Source organism: Vulpes lagopus, chromosome 10, assembly GCF_018345385.1.
Source record: "Vulpes lagopus strain Blue_001 chromosome 10, ASM1834538v1, whole genome shotgun sequence".
NCBI lineage: Eukaryota > Metazoa > Chordata > Mammalia > Carnivora > Canidae > Vulpes > Vulpes lagopus.
The window spans coordinates 41841593-41860025 of NC_054833.1; the positions used below are offsets into that span (position 1 = coordinate 41841593).

The 18433-nt window shown below is 51.0% G+C and overlaps 1 protein-coding gene across 1 annotated transcript in view; it reads right to left on the minus strand.

Moving 5' to 3' along the window:
• TMPRSS4 (transmembrane serine protease 4) overlaps positions 1–18433 on the minus strand; it is a 35260-nt gene that overhangs the window by 16273 nt on the left and 554 nt on the right. The window contains exon 2 of the mRNA XM_041769798.1: positions 2697–2730. Within this exon, the coding sequence (XP_041625732.1) occupies positions 2697–2730 (34 nt within the window). The remainder of the gene's footprint in view (positions 1–2696; positions 2731–18433) is intronic.

The following is an 18433-nucleotide window of genomic DNA, read 5'->3' on the forward strand; positions in this document are numbered from 1 at the left end:
GGGTGACTGTGAGCTCCTGAGGTGTAACATGGGCCAGTGCATGTTGTGGAGGCAGGACTGGCAATGTCAGTCTGTGGAGAGTCTTGAATACCATGCTAGGAATTTGGATTTGACCATGAAGGCAGTGGGGAGCCATGGAGAGCTTTGAGGAGCAGAGGGACATGATCACATTCATATCTTTTCATATTTAGAAAGATGAATCTTTCATAGGGAAGGAGGTGGATGGGAACAAGGGTTTGGGGTTAGGGAGACCAGGTAGGAGCCTGGAGATGCCTTAAAACAGAGGAATGATTTCACTCATATGTGGAATTAAAGAAACAAAAGAGAGGATCATAGGGGAAATAAGGGAAAAATAAGACGAAATCAGAGAGGGAGGCAAAGCATAAGAGACTTAACTCTAGGAAACAAACTGAGGGTCGCTGGAGGGGAGGGAGGTGGAGGGATGGGGTGACAGGGTGATGGACATTAAGGAGGTCACAAGATGGAATGAACCCTGGATGTTATACCAACTAATGAATCACTGAACTCTACCTCTGAAACTAATAAAAACTATGTTAATTAATTGAATTTAAATAAAATTAAATAAAAAGGTAATCATTTCCTGTCATCCTTCCCCATTTAAAAAAAAATACCACTTATCAGCTCTTAACATACCCTGTATTTTACAGATTATATATACTCTCTGTCCCCTCCCATCCCTGCCTGAAATGAAGACTCTATGAAGATAAGGAGTTTTTTTCTTCTTTCTTTTTTGTTCATTGCTGAGTTGCTGGTGTCTCAGCAGATATTTGCCAAATGAATACGTGAATCGTTCTTTGCTTGATCTCTTAAGCACACATCCTTTCCATCTTCTAGGTCTTGTTTTCTGGCTGGAATGGTGGCTAGTTATATGTCTGTCTCGATCTCTTTCCCCAGCACTTTAAAAGCAGAGAATGGCATCCAGCCAGAGCCTGGTGCTCAGTAAATGCTGGTATCATTGAATCTGTTGAAAGCGTTTCCTCAGGGGAGTTGAAGCCTTGGATGCAGAGCTGAGGCCCTGGGGATGTGGGCTGGCACCAAGGAGCTGATCAATCTAAGCAGGTATCATTTTAAAGTTCTAGCAGTGTGCAGAACTGTCCTCTTTCCCGAGGCCGTGGGCATGGTGACATTTCGTTCATTCTTCCTCCATGAGTGATTTTTTTTTTTGTTGAGCACCTCCCACTGGGGATGCAAGGTGGGCTATTTTCTCAGAGGTGGACCGTCTATAAGGGAGTCCCTTCATGAGTTCCCCTGTCCAGGTCCTGATGTCTCTGCCTCCCTGATGCTCTCAGGAAGAACATGATCAGGAACTGCAGAGTTTTCTTGGCTTATGTTTCATACTTAAAGTTAACAAAGCCACCATGAGCTATGAGGAGCCTCCCTGCCTGCCACCGTTCCTCCCTCCAGGCTATCCTGCCCACCGCTGTGGGACAGAGCCTCCCAGCATGTTGCTGTCATATCCCTGCTCGAGAACCCTCCGCGACTTCCCTATCTAGACCATGCTCTTCTTCAGACTGTCAAAGCCAGTGTGATTTGGCCCCTGTCTCCTTGCCACATGGACTTCCCGCTGCTAATCCTCGCCAGCTCCCAGGGCCACATGGGCAACTCCCCCCTGGTCCTTGCACACCTGCCTTCATTCCTACCTCTGAATCTTTACTCCTGCTCTTCCCTTTCACCACTGAAACCCTCATCACATCCTTCTGTTTTGTGATAGTCTATTCCCGTGGGGGCTTTGTCAATGCTTGCCTCACCCATGATACTATTATCTCTGATGGCTTGGCACCGCTCTCTCCTTCTTGAGCTCCCTTCACACGGGCATTGGTGGCAAATCTAACTTGTTTTCTGGTTGGGTAGTTCTCAGGCTTACTCAGGTGGTAAAGCCCTTGGATGTCTGGTGTTCTCTGGGGACATGATGGTCTATCGAATTCCAAAGGATAAACTAGGTGCCATCTTACTTGGGAAGATGACATTGCTTATGATCGTTATTGAGGTCCTAAAATTGTTGAAGTAAGGGGGATCGGTTATTTCCTTGTTGATTTGTCCTATTAATTTGTGCTTTGCTCACTCATTTTGTTAATCCAGCAGGCTACCAGGAATTGTTATCAGTGGTTTAGCAGAATGGAATGGGAGGGGAAAAAAAAAGAGTGTTCCATTAAATTTGGGAATACTTTACCTCTTAAACTATTCTTCTCCTGTAAATCAGGCAAACACTATCATTTTCTAGTCTACCAGGGAAAATGCCTGTGTCTAGCTTATTCTGTGGCAGCATGGTCAAAACAACTTCATGAGGGCAGGGACTTTGGCTGTCTTATTTCCTGCTTTAGTCTAGTGTCTAGCCCAGAGCCTGGCATGTGGCAGGCATCCACAGAGTGGTTGAATGAATAAGAAAGTGAGTGACTGAATGAATGAGTTGGAGAATCACTGCTCCTGTGGCTTTAGGTTTGTTGGTCCTATTTCCCTGGAGACCAGGCATCCTGCTTCTAGAATTATCCTGGACCTTACAGTTGCTTAATACATTTTTGCTGAATGATGAATGGGTGGGTGGATGGAGATCTTCCACAGCATTTAGCCCTTGGTGGCAGTGGTGAGGGCCAAGCAAGGGGGGTTTAGTATCTATTTGGTGACTGGTGGAAACTTGGAGGCTGAGGTGGATGAGGGGAAGCCGGATTTTAACTTACCAAGGCTGTTCAGGGGTTGATCACTGTCCGGATCCTGTAATTAAAGGAAAAATAGTAAGATGAGTGAGGGAAGCCCTCAGCCTGAGGCTGAGAGCCCAGGGGAGGCTCTTGGTTCTCATCTCTGTCTCCTTCTTCCTGCTGATTCTAAGTTGGGTGGCTCAGCGATGTCTAACTGGTTCAACATGGAAAGTTCAGTTTTACATTTATATTAACTGGTACAACTAGCTAACTAGGTGTACTAGTTAGCAATTGTGGGAATGCCAGGCTGCTTGGTTGTTATATTGCTAAGTTTCTCAGGATGATTCTGCTCTGCTGTCTGTTTTGCAACCATTTATGTCTACTTCAATAGGTGCTATAATTCTGTAAAAACTCAGACGCTGGGATGCCTGGGTGGCTCAGGCTCAGAGCGTGATCCTGGAGTCCTGGGATCGAGTCTCACATCAGGCTCCCTGCAAGGAGCCTGTGTCTCCTCTGCCTGTGTCTCTGTCTCTCACTGAACATCTCTCATGAATGAATAAAATTTAAAAAAAAAAACAAAACAAAACTCAGACCCTTCACAGAAAGGGATACTTCAATGGCCAATCAGTGCCAAAATATGCTCATCAGGCAAGTGCAAATTCATACCACAATATCTCTACATAGACACCAGAATAGCTAAAATGAAAAAGATGGACAATGATAAGTATTGCTGAGGATGGGGAATATTGGAACTCTTACACTCTGTTGTCAGGAATATAAGTTAGTACAGGTAATTTGGGAAATAATCTGGCTGAATCAGCTAACTATGTGAATATTTTAGGATTCTATGACCCAAGAATAAGCCAGGAGAAATAAGTTCGTGTGTCTAGCAAAATACCTGTACCCGAATGTTCGTAGTAACTGCATTCGTAATAGCTAAAAATTGAAACAACCCAAAGGTCAATCACTGGTGGAGTAAATAAATAAATTGTGGTATATTCATATGATGGAATATATTTCAACAGTAGACAAACATTACCTAGTGCTAAGTGCAATGACCTATGGATGAATCTCATGGATATAATAATGAAGGAAAGAAACTAGATACAAAAGAGCAAACTCTGTATGATTTCATACATACAAAATTTAAAAGGTAAAGTTAATCTATGGTGATACAAGTCAGAATAGTGAACATTACTGACTGGGGAAGCGGGGCAGTTTTTGAAAATAGCACGATGGAAACTTCTGAAATGTTGGAAAACTTACAGATCTTGATCTAAGTGTTGGTTACATGGGTGTATATATGTTTATTATTCACTAGGGGGTACACTTTAAATTTGAGTACTTTACTGAATGTATTTTATACTGAATAGAGCAAATAGACAAAGATAAAACAATATCAGAGCACTATGGTACTTCTGCAAGTATACTCTTAGGTCACCATGGACACACATACACAAATACAAGCCTCTGTTCTTCCAGATACATCACTTCATGTGTGCACTCAGCACACACACAGCCACACAAGGTCACACACAGGAACCATGCACATAAGGCTCACATACGAAGTCCATATACCCCCTTTCCCGCAAAGCAAAGGGTAAGGGAGACAGGACTGCCAAGGCGCATGCCTCACTCTTGTGCCTCCTAGAAAGCTCTCTTCTCTTTGCTCCCTTTCCAGTTGCTATAGGGGCTGGAGTCCCTGGGCTGGGTGAGCGGCAGGCCTGTCTGGGGTCTGGGTCTCCGTCCTGGGACTTGTCTGCTCATGGTGCTGAGGTCACAATGGTTCCACTGGTAGGTGGAGGAGCTGCAGGACTTTGAATGTTTTCATCTGAGAATTTTTCTAGTCCCATTTGGGGGTGACAGGGCTTCTTCTAAGCCTTGGGTGGGTGTCCCAGATTAGGTCTGGTTGGCAATGGCAGTGGGGAGCGGGGAATCCCTAGGTGGTGTTTGCTCCCATGACTGAGCATGGCAGACATAGTCATTGGGAGAAGGAGCTTCTTCCTTTCCTCCCAAACTCTGTAATCTGCTGGAGGGGCATGCCTGGCTTTGCCCTTGGGTGGCATGAGGGCTTAGGCAATTGGGGGATGTAGCAGAGACAGCAGGCTCTGGAGTCTGCAGGGCTGAGTTGGAATACAGGTTCTGCATCTTATTAATTGTGAGTCTTGGGTGTGAGATAGTTAACCTCTCTGAGCTTCAGGTTCCCCGGTTCTCCATTCCCCCTTCGTAAAGTGGAGAAAATGGCACCTACTTCAAAGCGCCACTGTGAGGTTTAAGTGAACTACGTAGTTGGAGGGCCTGGCTCACACTGGCAGGGTCTCTTCCCTCCTGGGCCCCCCAGCATTTGCTGCAAAGCTTTCCCATTGGGCAATCAGTCCCTGCTTCTTAAGGCCATTGCACCCTCAGAATTTTGCACTGGAAAGATGGGACAGATGCTGTTAGATGGAACTGGACTCTAGGCTCTGCCCTATAGATCATTCCCAGCTACCTGTCCTCCACTACCTCCAACACCTGGAGGGAGTACTATTTCTAGGGTAAAGATGAGAAAAGTCCTGCAACGCTGCGTTGCCATGGCTGTAGAGTTGGGTAATAGTGGTATCAACAGTACTTAATCTACATACAGTCTGTGTATAAGAGTTTACAAAATTCTTTTGTCTGACTCAGTCAAGCTCAAGGCTGAAAAGGATCTCAATTGTCTGATAACCAGTACGGGTAGCATTAAGTCACTGAGTATTCAATGAAATATTTCACAAAGCTCTGCTCTAGGAGCTGTGGATTCAAAGACAAATAAGAAATAAGTGCAGCAGGATGGGAGAGGTGCCCAGACAGGCCAGGCCAGGCCCTGCCCTCACCTCTGGTGGGTGGGGAATAGGGGAAAGCAGGGGGAGGACAGGTATGACCAGAGGAAGCTGGAACCAGTAGTGCCATGCAGAGTAAAACAGGTGATGGGAGACAGTGCCTGGTGGATACTTAGAGCCAGAGACCTAGGGAAGGGGCCAGGGTGGTTGGAGAGAGCCCCTGGGATGAGATCTGAATGCCAGAGAGGAGGCAGAAGGTCAGAACAAAGATCTGCAAGAACAAGAGGAAGGAGAAAGACGCTGGTGGTGGGGAAAGTCACTGCGTGCTTGGGAGGTCAAAGCAGCAGGCCTTGCCAGTGGGTTGGATGCTCTGGGGTCTTCAGGGAGCACGTAGGAGGGTATTTACCGAGATGCAAAGGCTGTGGGAGGGGCAGGTTAGAGGGACATCAGGAACATCCACTTACTGGCCTTTCTCAGTCAATTCATTCTTTCTCCCTGAGTCTGCCTGTGCTCACATGCCTACATTAGTTGAGGTAGGTAGGGCAAGTCTTGTGTTTATTATTAATTCAACAAATATTGACTGTATGCCTTTGATGGGACCGGAATTGTGCTGAAGCCGAGACACGGAACAAAAGAGGTTCACAGTCTGCACTTTCTTGATTCCTCATCTGTGAACAGAAGTGACCTCAGTACCCCTTTAGCTAATATGTTTTCGATTGCAATCTACTGAATAGTGCTACAGAAAACATTCCACACCTTTTTTGAAAACAAAATAAACTAAGTCAAAACTACAAGCTAGAATGACAGAGACTATGACTAACTGGTAATTAGGGCATCCCTGGTGTCTCCTACAATGCCTGGCATAGAGTGGGTATTTATTTTTTTTTAAGATTTTATTTATTTATTTGAGAGAGGGAGAGAGCATGAGCATCAGTGGGGGGCGGGGGGCAGAGGGAGAGGGAGAAGCAGGCTCCCCACTGAGCAGGGAGGCTGTCATGGGATTTGATCCCAGGACCCTGAGATCATGACCTGAGCTAAAGGCAGATGCTTGACTGAGCTACCCAGGTGCCCCTAGGGTGGGTATTTAATACTTAAGTGAAAGAATTAAGGAAAATATCTTGGTTTCAGGGCTCAGTACCAGGCCCACCTTGAATGAGCTGACTCTGGCACACACACACACATTGGAATATTATGCTACAGTCAAAACAAATGAACTATGGCACTGCAAAATAAATGGATGGTATCAGTAATTTAACATTAGAGGAGAAAGTAAATCCTCAAAAGATTACACATAACCCAGACTCTTTTTCATAAGGAATCAAGGAAATGATAAAATGATACTTATGTTCCAGAGGGCTTCTAGCACCTTTGCTGGCCTGGCAAAGATGTAGAATCAATATTCACTGGATTACTTAAACATAAGAGACTTGCCCACCCACCTGGGCAGGGGGAGGGGATGTGTGTGTGAGGGCAGATGGTTAGATGCAGTGTTTGTTAGGGGTGGTGGGTTTATGGAGGTTTACATCATTATTAAAGCCATTCAACTAGTTGGGGAGTTACAAAGGGGATGCTGCGGAAGCCAACAGTGGGAAATGTCATTAATCAAGAATTGATTCATTCAGTGGTGTGCACCTCAGATTCAAAGAGAAAATAAAGAAGCAGTCGGCTATGCTGAGGGGGTTCAAGGAGTCCAACTCCCATCCTCCCATCCTCCCGGGCTGTACTCTGACTCTCATACCACCTGAGTTCTTCCATTGAGTGGCCTGCTCTTTGGCTTTCTTGAAGCCTCTTCTCCAACATGGTGAGATCAGGGAGGATGGATTGCCAGACTTCCCGGAAGAGGAGCTGCTGAAGGTCATAAACATCTAGGGTAATGGACAGGGAGGTGGGCACATTAAGGTTTATGAGCGGCCACTGGCAATATCAATGTGAATTGCCTTCCTGAGCAGGATGAGGATGGGAGTGCGCAGGAGCCTTGTTGCCTTTCAGCCCAGAATCCATCCCAAGTTGGGGGGGGAAAAGAGAAATGGGGCCGAGAGATGAGGTAAGAATCAAGGGCAGACTGGGTGGCTCAGCAGTTTAGTGCCGCATTCAGCCCAGGGCATAATCCTGGAAACCCAGGATCGAGCCCCATATCGGGCTCCCTGCATGGAGCCTGCTTCTCCCTCTGCCTGTGTCTCTGCTTCTCTCTCTGTGTCTCTTATGAATAAATAAATAAAATCTAAAAAAAAAAAAAAAACTTACCAGGTAAGACTTAGGAACCTGGCCATCCCCTATCACTGGGTGAGTCTGGGCCATGATCATAGGATGCAAAGCTGAAAGGGTCCTCTGGGGACCACCCCAGGCTTCTGGTTTCCTAAACTGGGGAAATGTCTAGCCCAGGAGTTGGTAAAGGGAAGGAGCTTGAGAGGCCGTGATACATCAACTGTGCTGCCTTCTGCTTTGCTGGAGATGTCACAGTTTATCCTCAACTTGAACTCATCCCCTGGTCACAACTGCCACAGCCCAGGCCCAGCCCAGGCTTAGCAAAGGCACCAGCCTTTCCTGTGTTGTTGGGTTGCTGGCTGGGTCAGGCCTGTCTGCTGTGTTGATTCAGTCCACTGTGGGGCCCTGACTCACAGGCCCAGCCCAACTGGTGTCTGACTTAGGGGTTTATCTCGGAAGGAAGCTCCTGCTGTCTGGGTTACAATGCCTGGGCCCCTGGAGCCAGGAGGGGCTAGGGGTGGGGAAGAAGGAGAAGGTGGGTGTTAGAAGGCTGATGAAAATCACCTATTGATTGCCTAATTCAGAGAATTATCTTTCCCTGCTTTTTGGTCCATTGCTGGTCACAGAAAGACATTATTTTGCGACCCAAATATAGAGGCAGAGCAATTAACATTGGGGGATCAGTACAGAGCTTACAATGTCTTGCATAATTGCTGTCCCGTTTATTTTACTTTTTATTTTTTTAACAAATGGATTTTAAAAATTTATTTATTTATTCATGAGAGACACAGGCAGAGAGAGAAGCAGGCTCCATGCAGGGAGCCCAATGCAGGACTCAATCCCAGGACCCCAGGATCACGCTCTGAGCCAAAGGCAGGCACTAAACCACTGAGCTACCCAGGGATCCCTGCTGTCCCATTTAATCTTCAGAACCACCCTGAGAAATTATCCCAGTTTTCCAGGAGAGAAGACTAAGCCTCCTGTAGATTAAGTGGCTCCTGTGGCCTCAGAACAAATCAGGAACAGATCCAGCCCTTGGGGGCCAGGGTTTTGGACTCAGTGGACTGTTGTTTTCATCCCCTTGCCACGCCCCCTTGTAGGAACCTACTTTGGGAAGTACCATTAGCTGGGACTGTGTCCTTTTGATTGTCTACTCCCTGGCGTGAAGTCTAGTTGCGTAGTTAGCATGCATTGGTGGGCAGAGATTACCCCCAGCAGCTCCCCAGCTCCCCAGGCAAACCCATGTCTGCTTGGTTCCTGGCTCTCCAAGTCTTCCATCAGCAAGAGTGAGAGGTCTGTCTGCAGAAGGGCCTACTGCTTCCCACCTAGCAGGGGCTTTGCGGTTATTAGCATCCCTTCTTCATCTCTCTCCCTTGTGGTGTGCATGTTTCTCATCTCTTCCTCCTCCTTCCTTTATTTACCCTTAGGACCTGGTTGGGCATAGTGCAGCTTTAACTTTCTAGCTCAGAGCTGATGAACCCAGGCACTTGGCAGTTCTTATTTTTAACTGAGGATGAGGCTTAAGTGTGCTGCAGAGAAGACACCAAGAGCCCGCCAGCCCGGGGATTAGAAGGTCTCATATTGCCTTGTCTTTTGACTTGCTGTGTAGCTCTGGGCCCACACCTTAATCTCTCTGAATTTAAAAGTCCCTTGGGTACATGGAGACTCTCAAAGATGGAAAGCAGATAAGAGGGTTATTACTACACATTGAAACAGGCAGGTGCCCCGCCAGCCAATACTGAGAGGTGGCAGCTCAGAGGCCAAAGGAGCAGCAGAAAGCCTGGCCAGCTCTTTTGTCTGCTTTCCTTGCCAAGCAGCCTGCCTCTGGGCCTTATTTTTCTCTTCCTCTCTGCAGTGCTGACTCTGAGCTTTCTTGCTCTGGAAAGAAGTCAATAGGGGCAGAGCTCGGATGATTGGGGTACAGGGGAAGGGGGAAAGGCAGGGGCTCCCAGTAAGGGGCTTTCTGGCTCTGCTCCGTGGTGTGGCAGTTTCAGGCTCCTGTGGGGGCTCCAGCCCTGGCTTCCCATGGTCTCTCCGGGAACACCTAGAGGCAGAGATGCTGCTGTTGCTAGGTGAGGGGATAAATAGGTCCTTTGTGGCTCTGGCAGGTGGGAGCTAGGTTGCCCAGGCCAGGGACATGGCAGGGGAGAGCCCAGGGGAGTGGGTGGGGAGGTTCTCTAGCGAGCCAGGAGTCCCAGAGGCTGCTCACAGCTCACAGAGCAGGGCTTGGCCCTTGGCTGGCTCAGGAGCTGCTCTGCAGGTGCCTTCCTCTGCTCTCTGACCCTGAACCTGCACTCCCCCCACCCCCTGACCCAAAAGCAGGCGGCTGTGTGCTCTCCACCTGCAGCAGGCATAGGGCAGTTTGATGCCTTTACCAGACCGGGCAAGTACTTCCTCTCTTGGGTGCTTCAGCCATGACAGGTAAGATGAGGAGAGGGGCCATGGGGGCCGGGAGGTTGTGGGTCAGCAGAGGGAGGGTACGGGTTTCCCGAGATGGGCCTGGCTGTGATGCAGCAGCCCTGACACATGGAATGTTCTCGGAGATGGCAAATCAAGCTGGCTCTCAAGGATCCTCTCCAGACAGGACCCCCTGCCGGGGCCATGCACGGCTGGGTGCCCTAGCTCTCACATGCTGGGGTCCCAGCGAATGTTTGCACTTGCTCTGCCTCGTGCGAGGCATCCGTACAGCATCGCATTTTCCTTCAGGGCTGACCTCAGCCTCGCCTGCTACATTAGAAGCCACTGGGTCTTGTTCTGAGCCATGTAGGTGCTGACCTGTCAGCAATTTGAGTTGAGCACCCCAACCCCCATTGCAGGGCACAGTGGCTCCAGGGCAGGGCCTAGGGGGGCTGGGAGGTGTCAGGTGGCCTGCCACGGTCCTGCCACCAGGAACCTTTTGTCCAGGCACAGCTCTTGACTCCAGGGAGGGCCAGGGCAGAGGGTGCAGGGGTAACTATTTCTGTTTCACAAGTAGGGAAACCGAGGCACAGTCACCATGCGGTCTCTCCCAGGTCACATGGCAAGACAACGTGAAGAGCAGAAGTGAGGTATTAGTACATGCCTGTTGGGTTGGGTTGAACTTGCCCCTGGTGACGCTACCGTTAACAGTAGCTCGGTGATTCCTACAAACCCCTCCGGTGGCCTATTCTTGGTGTCTGGGGGAAGCGGCCCATTCTCTGTAGTCTTAGTTCTCCACAATTCTACTTGGCTCAACTTTCTTTCTGCCCCCCCCTCGGGGGGGGGGGTCGATGCAGCCCCCCCCCCCTCCAGGGTCTGTTGGAAAGGAAGCAGCTCCACCTCCGCGCACCTGCAGGTGATGTGTGGGCAGTGGCTGAAGGGGCCACGAGAGAGGCCTCAGGAGTCAGACCACCTGGACTGCTGGTGACCCTTAGGGGTTTGCCTAAGGGAATGTTGGGGTGTGCCTTTAGGAGGGGCTGATGGGTCTTAAAGCTTGGGGAGTAGGGGAGCGTGCTCTAAACACTGCAATTTATCTGAGCTAAAGAGCTGCCACCCCAGGTGTGGTCTGATGTTTATAAGAGCATCCCGCAGAGTTTGTACTGCCTTCGAAACATCACGCCCTCTCTTTCTTGTTCGGAATTGTCCTTTAAACTTTGAGGAGCGAGGTGGTGTGAGGGAAGAGGGGCCCTGGTGTTCTAAAGTCGAGCTCTACAGTTTACCTGCTGAGCAACCTTGGGCAAATCACTTAACATCTCTGGGCCCCAGTTTGTGCCTTTGGAAGCAGGGGTGGCAAATCGGTGATAGAGCCAGTGAGAAAGGCTCCGGGCGGGGCTCCGCCTGCCAGTGACGATGCACCTTTCCAAGGCCCCAGGAACCCTGTCTGGTCCTCTCCTGCTTTTACGGGTTTGTTCATGATCCCCCTTGGTGGGTCTTTGTGGTTCGAGGGGTCTCAGTTGCTCTGGCCAGATGACAGTTGCCCCTGTCCCTGTTCCTTCTGAGTTCTGTGTCAGGAGCTCTGGCCTGGATCCAGTTCCGCCCCCTTATGAGCCCTGTGCTCCTGGGCAAGTGATTGAGTTTCCTCATGTGTAAAATGGGAAGTGTGTGATCTGCCTCCTGGGTTTGGGGGTGCGGATGAACTACATGATGCAGGAGGCGCCCCTGGCTCGGTGCTAGAGGAGTGTGGGACTTGGACATCCGTGCCCTCAGCTCCAGTTATCCCGGAGGCTCAAGGAGCAGGGCTGCACTCAGCGTTCAAGGAGGGTGTGCATGGCAGTGCATGTTCAAGGGCAGGACTGAGTGTTCTCGCTTGGTCCGGATGCTCCCGGGGAAGCAGCCTCTGGGGAGCTGGTTTGGCTGCTGGGGCCAAGAGCCTCCATCTCCTGGCAAATGTCCGCAGTGACTCTCGGTGTCTCCCATGAACTCCGCACTCGTGATCCTGTAAGTACTGCTGCAGCCGTGCCCTGTGGCTTCTCTGCAGCTAGAGCTTGGCAGTTACATAACTGAAGCTCCCTTTTACCACTTCCCTGCCCACTCAGGAACTCTGCGCCTACGTGAGGCTGTCCTCCCTGGGCTGCCGTCGGCTGGGGAAGGCCATGGGCTGTGGACAGGGCACAGGCCTCGGGCGAGGTCTTCAACCCCCAGAGCCTCAATTTCCTGTGTGTGTGTGTGTGTGTGTGTGTGTGTGTGTGTGAGTGAGAGAGAGAGAGAGAGGTTCTAAGTCTTCTTAATGAGACCAGAATATACACAGCCTCTAGCCCATTGCCTGGTATAGAGTAAGAATGCACTAAATGCCCCTAATAATAAACACAACAAGAATAAGCCTATTTTATCCGTTTAGTGAAGCACTGTTCTGGGGGCTGGTCATATAGCAGCGAATACAAAAGACAAAGTCCTTGTGCCCACGAGGCATATATCCTACTATTTCTTATTAGTAATTAATGACTACTACTATGGAACCTAGTAAGTACTTGGCCTTGCACACACTCAAAAACTGTCATCTGTGGAAGGAGCCTGGCAGAGGGCCTTGCATGTGTGGACCAGGCCCTGCACAAATGGTCATTTTTGTGATTTTATGGGGCCCGGGCGCCCTCCCTCAGGAGGGAATCTGCACCCTGGAGCACGCATTGGGGTAGGGACAGCGGCACTTAGGGGTCCTAGGATGATGTCATGTGACCTCTTTAGGAACAAAGGGAGGAGGCTACAGGCCAGAGAAACAAAGATATTGGGTAGCACAGACCTGGTCTTTTAAAGTGGGTAGGGACATCTCAAGGAAGCAGCAAAGGGGATGCTCAGGATGAATGGGGGACATTACAGAAAGTCTCTTTCTCTCTCACTGCAGGGGAGATCATCTAAGTAACAATGTGTGTGAGTAGAAGCTAGATGGTGTAGATGTCCACAGTAGACCAGGGCAAGGCCAGAGAAGGGCTCTCTGGCACCCTAGAGGACCTGGGGGGGACTCCTGGGATTGCTGCAAGACAAGGGAGGCAGGGCAGGAGTGCATGGGGGTCCCAGGCTGTTTTCCACTTGGGGGTTCTATGTTAGATCTCAGTGGGCAGTGGGCTCCGAGGCTAAAACAATTTTGGGAAAACACTGGCCTCTGATCTGAGAAGACGTCTAAGGACCTTTCCTGAGGGCCTGTGACTTGGAAGAGCTTGCTTGTTGTTAGCCTGGTGCTTCTGTTGCCCTCTTCCATGGAGACCAGTCTTAGCCCTGATTTGGTTAAAATTTCCTCTAAGTCAGATTTCTATCCTTCACGATCTCATGGCAACTTGATGGTTTTCCCAGGCTGCATTGGGAAATTTCTCAGTTGTCTTGAGAAAAATCTAAGTTAATTCTGCCCACTGGTTTCCTTTGTCTGTGTGCTCACATCCTCCTTGTGGCCTTTGCTCGGGTAGTGAGGGCTGAAGTCTTCTGGCAGAAAGGATAAGCTCCACTTGCTCATGCTAGTCAACACAGTTTTCACTCAATGCGTGCTTTAGATTATAGAGTTGATCAGCTTCTAGGTAGCGAGGTGGGGCTCCCTGGTTCTGCACTTTGTAGTGCAAGTTCAAGGTCTAGTCTCAGGTTCATGTCTATGGGTTCACATCTTGGAGGAGAAGGAGGGCATAAGGAAAAATCTGGGCACTTGATATTGAAGTCCTAGAGCTTAGGGATCTTGCCCTGACTCTTCTTGGCCGAGTGACCCTTTCAGGTCATCAACCTCTTGAGCCTTGGGATTCCTTTATTTGTAGAACGAGGATCATGATGTCTCAGAGAGCTGGTGTCAGATTCAGGGAGATTCTGGATGTGAAGGTGCTTCTCAGGCTGCAAGATGCTGTGCTTGCTGCATTCAGGTAGGGACGAGATGTTGCTGTTGGCATTCTCTTTAGACCACCCGTGACTCGGGAGAGATGCTCCCAATGGCCCTGCAGTACCGTCCTCTCTGGGGATCAGAGATGTGATCATGAATGAAGGCCCCGTGTCAGGGTGGGAATGGGATGGAGGCGAGGAGGAGTGACCTCAGCCGTGTTACCCTCTTGGTGTCAACATCTGTGGGTGAATAGGTGGCCTGCTCTGCCCGGGGTGGGGGGAGCTCTTCACCCTACCTCTGTTCCATCTGTGGAGGATATAAAACTGAGAGCTCTGATTCTACATATTCTCTGAATCTTCAGGTCCTTGTCAATGCCTAGCACATAGTTTATGCTTAAGGAACACATGCTGCATGAAGGAGTGAATGCATATTATAAAGGAAGAAACTGCGATCACAGGAAATGCCTAAAGCCATGGTGGGCTCGGCCTGTGAATGTGGCTGAGCCCAGCCAGCCCAACGTGCAGGACAGGTCGTGACAGGAGACTGTTACCACCGTGGACAGGTACCACCTGAGTATCTCGCCCTCTCCCTCAAGCATCCCGTTCACCCACTACCCTATGAGAGTTTCTGGTTGCATGTAGATTATGCCAGGGAACTGGGAGCTGCTTTGGGAGGGAGGGGGATGGGGGTGTTGTGGTTTTGAGCCTTGTTTACGAATTTCTGTGCTGCAGTTGTGATAGAGCAGCAGGCTCTGGGGTGGAGCTAAGCGCGTCGCAGGGGGATTGCCACTTGGGCTCTGCTCAGACTCTCTCTCTCTCCAGTCCCTGGGGTTTCCAGGAAGGCTCGGGCCTGTCCCTCCCTCACCCCAGCCCTGACTTAAAACACCTTGGCAACACCTCTGATAGAATCTGGCATCTTTTCCAGTTGGACTTGGCTCACTTTGTTATCAGTGTCAGATAAATCAGCTGGTTATGGGAATTCAGTCTTTTGTCATTTACTTGTCATTCACTCACACACATTTATCATGTGCCTGTTGTGTGCTGGGCCCTGTGCTAGGTTTAGGGGCAACAGGTGGCAAAGACCCGGTCCTCAAGAAGCTCACAGCCTGGTGACAACAGGTTTAAATAAAACTGTGGCAAATGAGCGCATTTTAGGTTGTGAGGGATTTGTTGCCTTGGGGGAATCGTTGCTTGGGAATTTGAAGGGTTTTACTGAGGAGATGTTTTCATCTGAACAAGAGGGAAGGCTGCGGGGAGCTGCTGGGAAATCTGAAATGCAGATTCTCAGGCCTGAGAGCCTCTGTCTCCTGACTTCCCAAGGTGGAAAGTCTGTTCAGAGTTCCTGAGGCCTGTTGTTCCCCATCTTCTCTCTTGTTACATCCCCCCTCCCCAAATCAGCTCCTCTGATCCTCTTAGGCTTTGTCAAAGAAGCCGCCTAGAGGAGTACAGGGTGGTTGCTGCCTGTGACTGCTGGCCTCTGCAGCCGGGCACAAGGAAGGATGGGGGGAGAGAGGCCAGGGGCATGAGGAGACCTGAGGCCTAGACACTTGTCCCTGTCAGGAGCCAGGCCAGAGTTCTACCCAAAGGCTGCATGGGAAGAGCCCTGGGAGGTGGAAGGGGATCTGGGGGATGTGCTTCCACATTCGCATCCTCTGTTCCCTCTGCCTGGAACCGCACCTCCTCCCCACCCTCCTGGCTCCTGTGCAGCCCAGGCTCCCCTGACCCCCAGATGAGGCCACATCCCGGCCTGAGCTCTCACAGCCCCTGTGCATTTCTGCGCCTCACCATTGTCACTTGTTAGTTAACCTTGATTGATGTGATTGAGAACCATCTGTCCCTTCCCGCCCTCCACCTCCTCTGGACTCGGGGCTCCCTGAGGGCAGGACCCGTGTCTGCTTTCTCTTGCCAGCAAGGCTAGTGCCAGCACAGAGGAATCTCACGTCGTGTAGAATACAGGAATGGAGCTGGGTGCCCGCTGCACTGCCTGGTGGGCAAGGGTGGCCTCGACCCCATTCTGGACGTGGCTCGGCCCAGAGTGTGAGCCTCCGGCAGCTGGTCTGGCCCCACTGGGCTCCAGGGCTCCGTGGGGACTCTGAACCCAAGCGCCAAGTAGGGACCTGCGGGGCCACCGTGGGGTTTCGGCCCCCAGCTGTGTCCCTCTCTGCAGCCTGTGCCCGCCGCTCCAGCCTCCCCAGTGCCCCCATCTGTCACTCTCACTGTTCCCATGTAGTTCCTTCTGCCTGGAACACGCTTTCCACCGTCTCTGCCTGGAGAGAGCCTGGCGCAAATACTGTTTCTTCTGGAACAGCTTCCTGACCACCCTAGAGAGAATTAATTCCCTGCCTTCTCTGCCCTAGGGGTGCCTTGTAGTCCCCCCTGGTATTGGACTTGGCACATTCTCTTATGATCCTTTGCGTAAGGAGCTATCGACTTTGGGAGGCTATGGGGCAGAATGTGGTCACTGTACCCTTTTGCCTCCCTTCCTGCCGTCTGGAGGCTGGCCACTTACAGGGGCTGGTTAAATGGTTAGGTGGATGGAACTATTTTTGGGGTCACAGCAGCATCAAGCCCCTTGCCCAGGTAGTGAGGGGACCCGGGGGGCAGGCAGGGACCCAGCCTTTCCTTGCCGACCTTGCCCTCCAGGGTCTTTGCAGAGCCCAGAATGGCACCACCAGGGCTGAGAGGGCAGCCGACTCAGCCCGTCTGCGGTGGGCCCGCCCATGCTCCCAGACCCCCACTGCCACGGCAGGCCTGCTGACCTCCTCGGTCCAGCCAAGCCCAGCAAACCCTTGAGGAGAACCTGCTTCCTCTGGAGCAGCCAGGCCAGGACTGACCTCAGGTGTCTAACACTCTGCTCTGGTAGCTCATGGTATATTTGGGGCCTTGTGGGCAGTAAGGAGCCGAGACCAGGATGGCTCTTGCCAGGGTCCTAGGTTTCCCTCTGGGGCTCAACTGCAGCTGAGATCACAGGGCCACATTTCCCTTGGGGTCAGAGATTGGGCTCAGGCCTCTGCCTGGGGCCTTCCACAGCTCCTGCTCTCCCTGGGCCCTCCCAGTCATACCCAGCTCTCAAGGGAGAACCATTGTGGTGAGGTAGCAACCAGACAGGACTCTGTCCAGGGCGGGCCAGCAGGGGTGAGAGGGAGGCAGGGAGGAGCAGGGGAAAGGGAGGGCTGGGCCTGGGTGTGAGCTGTTCCATTGCTCCCCAGGGCTGGGAGCTATGGTTGTCCGGGCCTCATTAGAGGGAATCACTGGGTTATTAGGCACAGGTGGTTTAGTGGTTAGCTTGGGCCAGAAGCTCCCTGGCCCTGCCCAGGATCCTGGCCCCGCTGCTACCTTGCCGTTGGGGCCTCAGACCTGGCCTGCGCTGCTGTGTGCCCACCTGCCCTGCCTCCCTCATATGGCAATGTCCAGCTCCCTCTCCGGCTGGTGAAGCTCAGTGTTGGCCATGCTGCCCACCTGTCATTTGCTGTTGTGGATTCCTCTGGGTCCTTACATTTGTACAGGGCTTTGAGGTTTACGTAGCTATTCACATCACTGGCCCATTCAATCTTTCCACCCACTGTGTGTGTGCATAGGGGGTGGCATGGAAAATGTTTCCATTTTACAGAGGAAGATGATGAGTCTCAGAAGATCAAAGTGTCCGGAATAATACGCTAATAAGGGAGCTGCCATTTGACTCTCTGGTCCTATAGTTTGTGTTCCAGTTAACTGTCTTAGAATCTACCTCCTTCCTATGTCTCTACTCTCTCGGGAGACACCCAGGCCTCCCCAGTGCCCCCAATAAGCAGCTCGCAGCCAGGCAGGCAGGAGCTACTTCCTCTTCTCTCCAGAGAGCCCAGCAGGACCATGGGGGATCGGCTTCTAAGTGCTTCCTTGGATGGGGACAGGGTAAGCCGGCTGAATTGCAGACAAAGCAGGCAAGCCCTTCCCCTTCCTGACCCTCTGCTACCCCAGCACTGGGGCTAGAGTTTTGCCAGACTTTCCAGAGGAATGTCATGGGAAGTGCTCAGGCTGGGGGTCAGGGGACCGCCACTGGCGAGGCCCCAGCCAGTCACCTCTGTTCCCCTTGGACAGAAAGCTTCCCCTTCCTTCTTTTTCCCTCCCCTTTCATTTTTGTGTTGATTTTCTGGCAACTGCAAAAGCTGTTCTCCAGGAAGCAGAGAAGGAAGATTCCCTGAGATCCCCCACTCAGATCCAGATATTATGTCTTCCCTCCCTGTCCTCAGTTGTCCTGGAAAGATGGGATTGATTCTCTTTGTCCCAAGACAGTGAAGAAGCTCTCTAGGTGCTCAGAGGGGGAGGAAGAGAGGGGACAGGGCCCAGAAAGAGACCAAGTAGATCCCCACACACGTTGGGTTGTTTTGGGGCAGCTGTCCATTGTTTGATTGAAGAAGAAAAGGAGTCCATTTCCCCAGGGAGGTGACGGGGCCGTCACAACAGCCCCTTGCCCTTGGAACAACAGTGCCAACCTTAGCCAACAGGCCCGGAGACCTTGCACGAAGAGCGGGCAGGATTTAGGAGGGAATA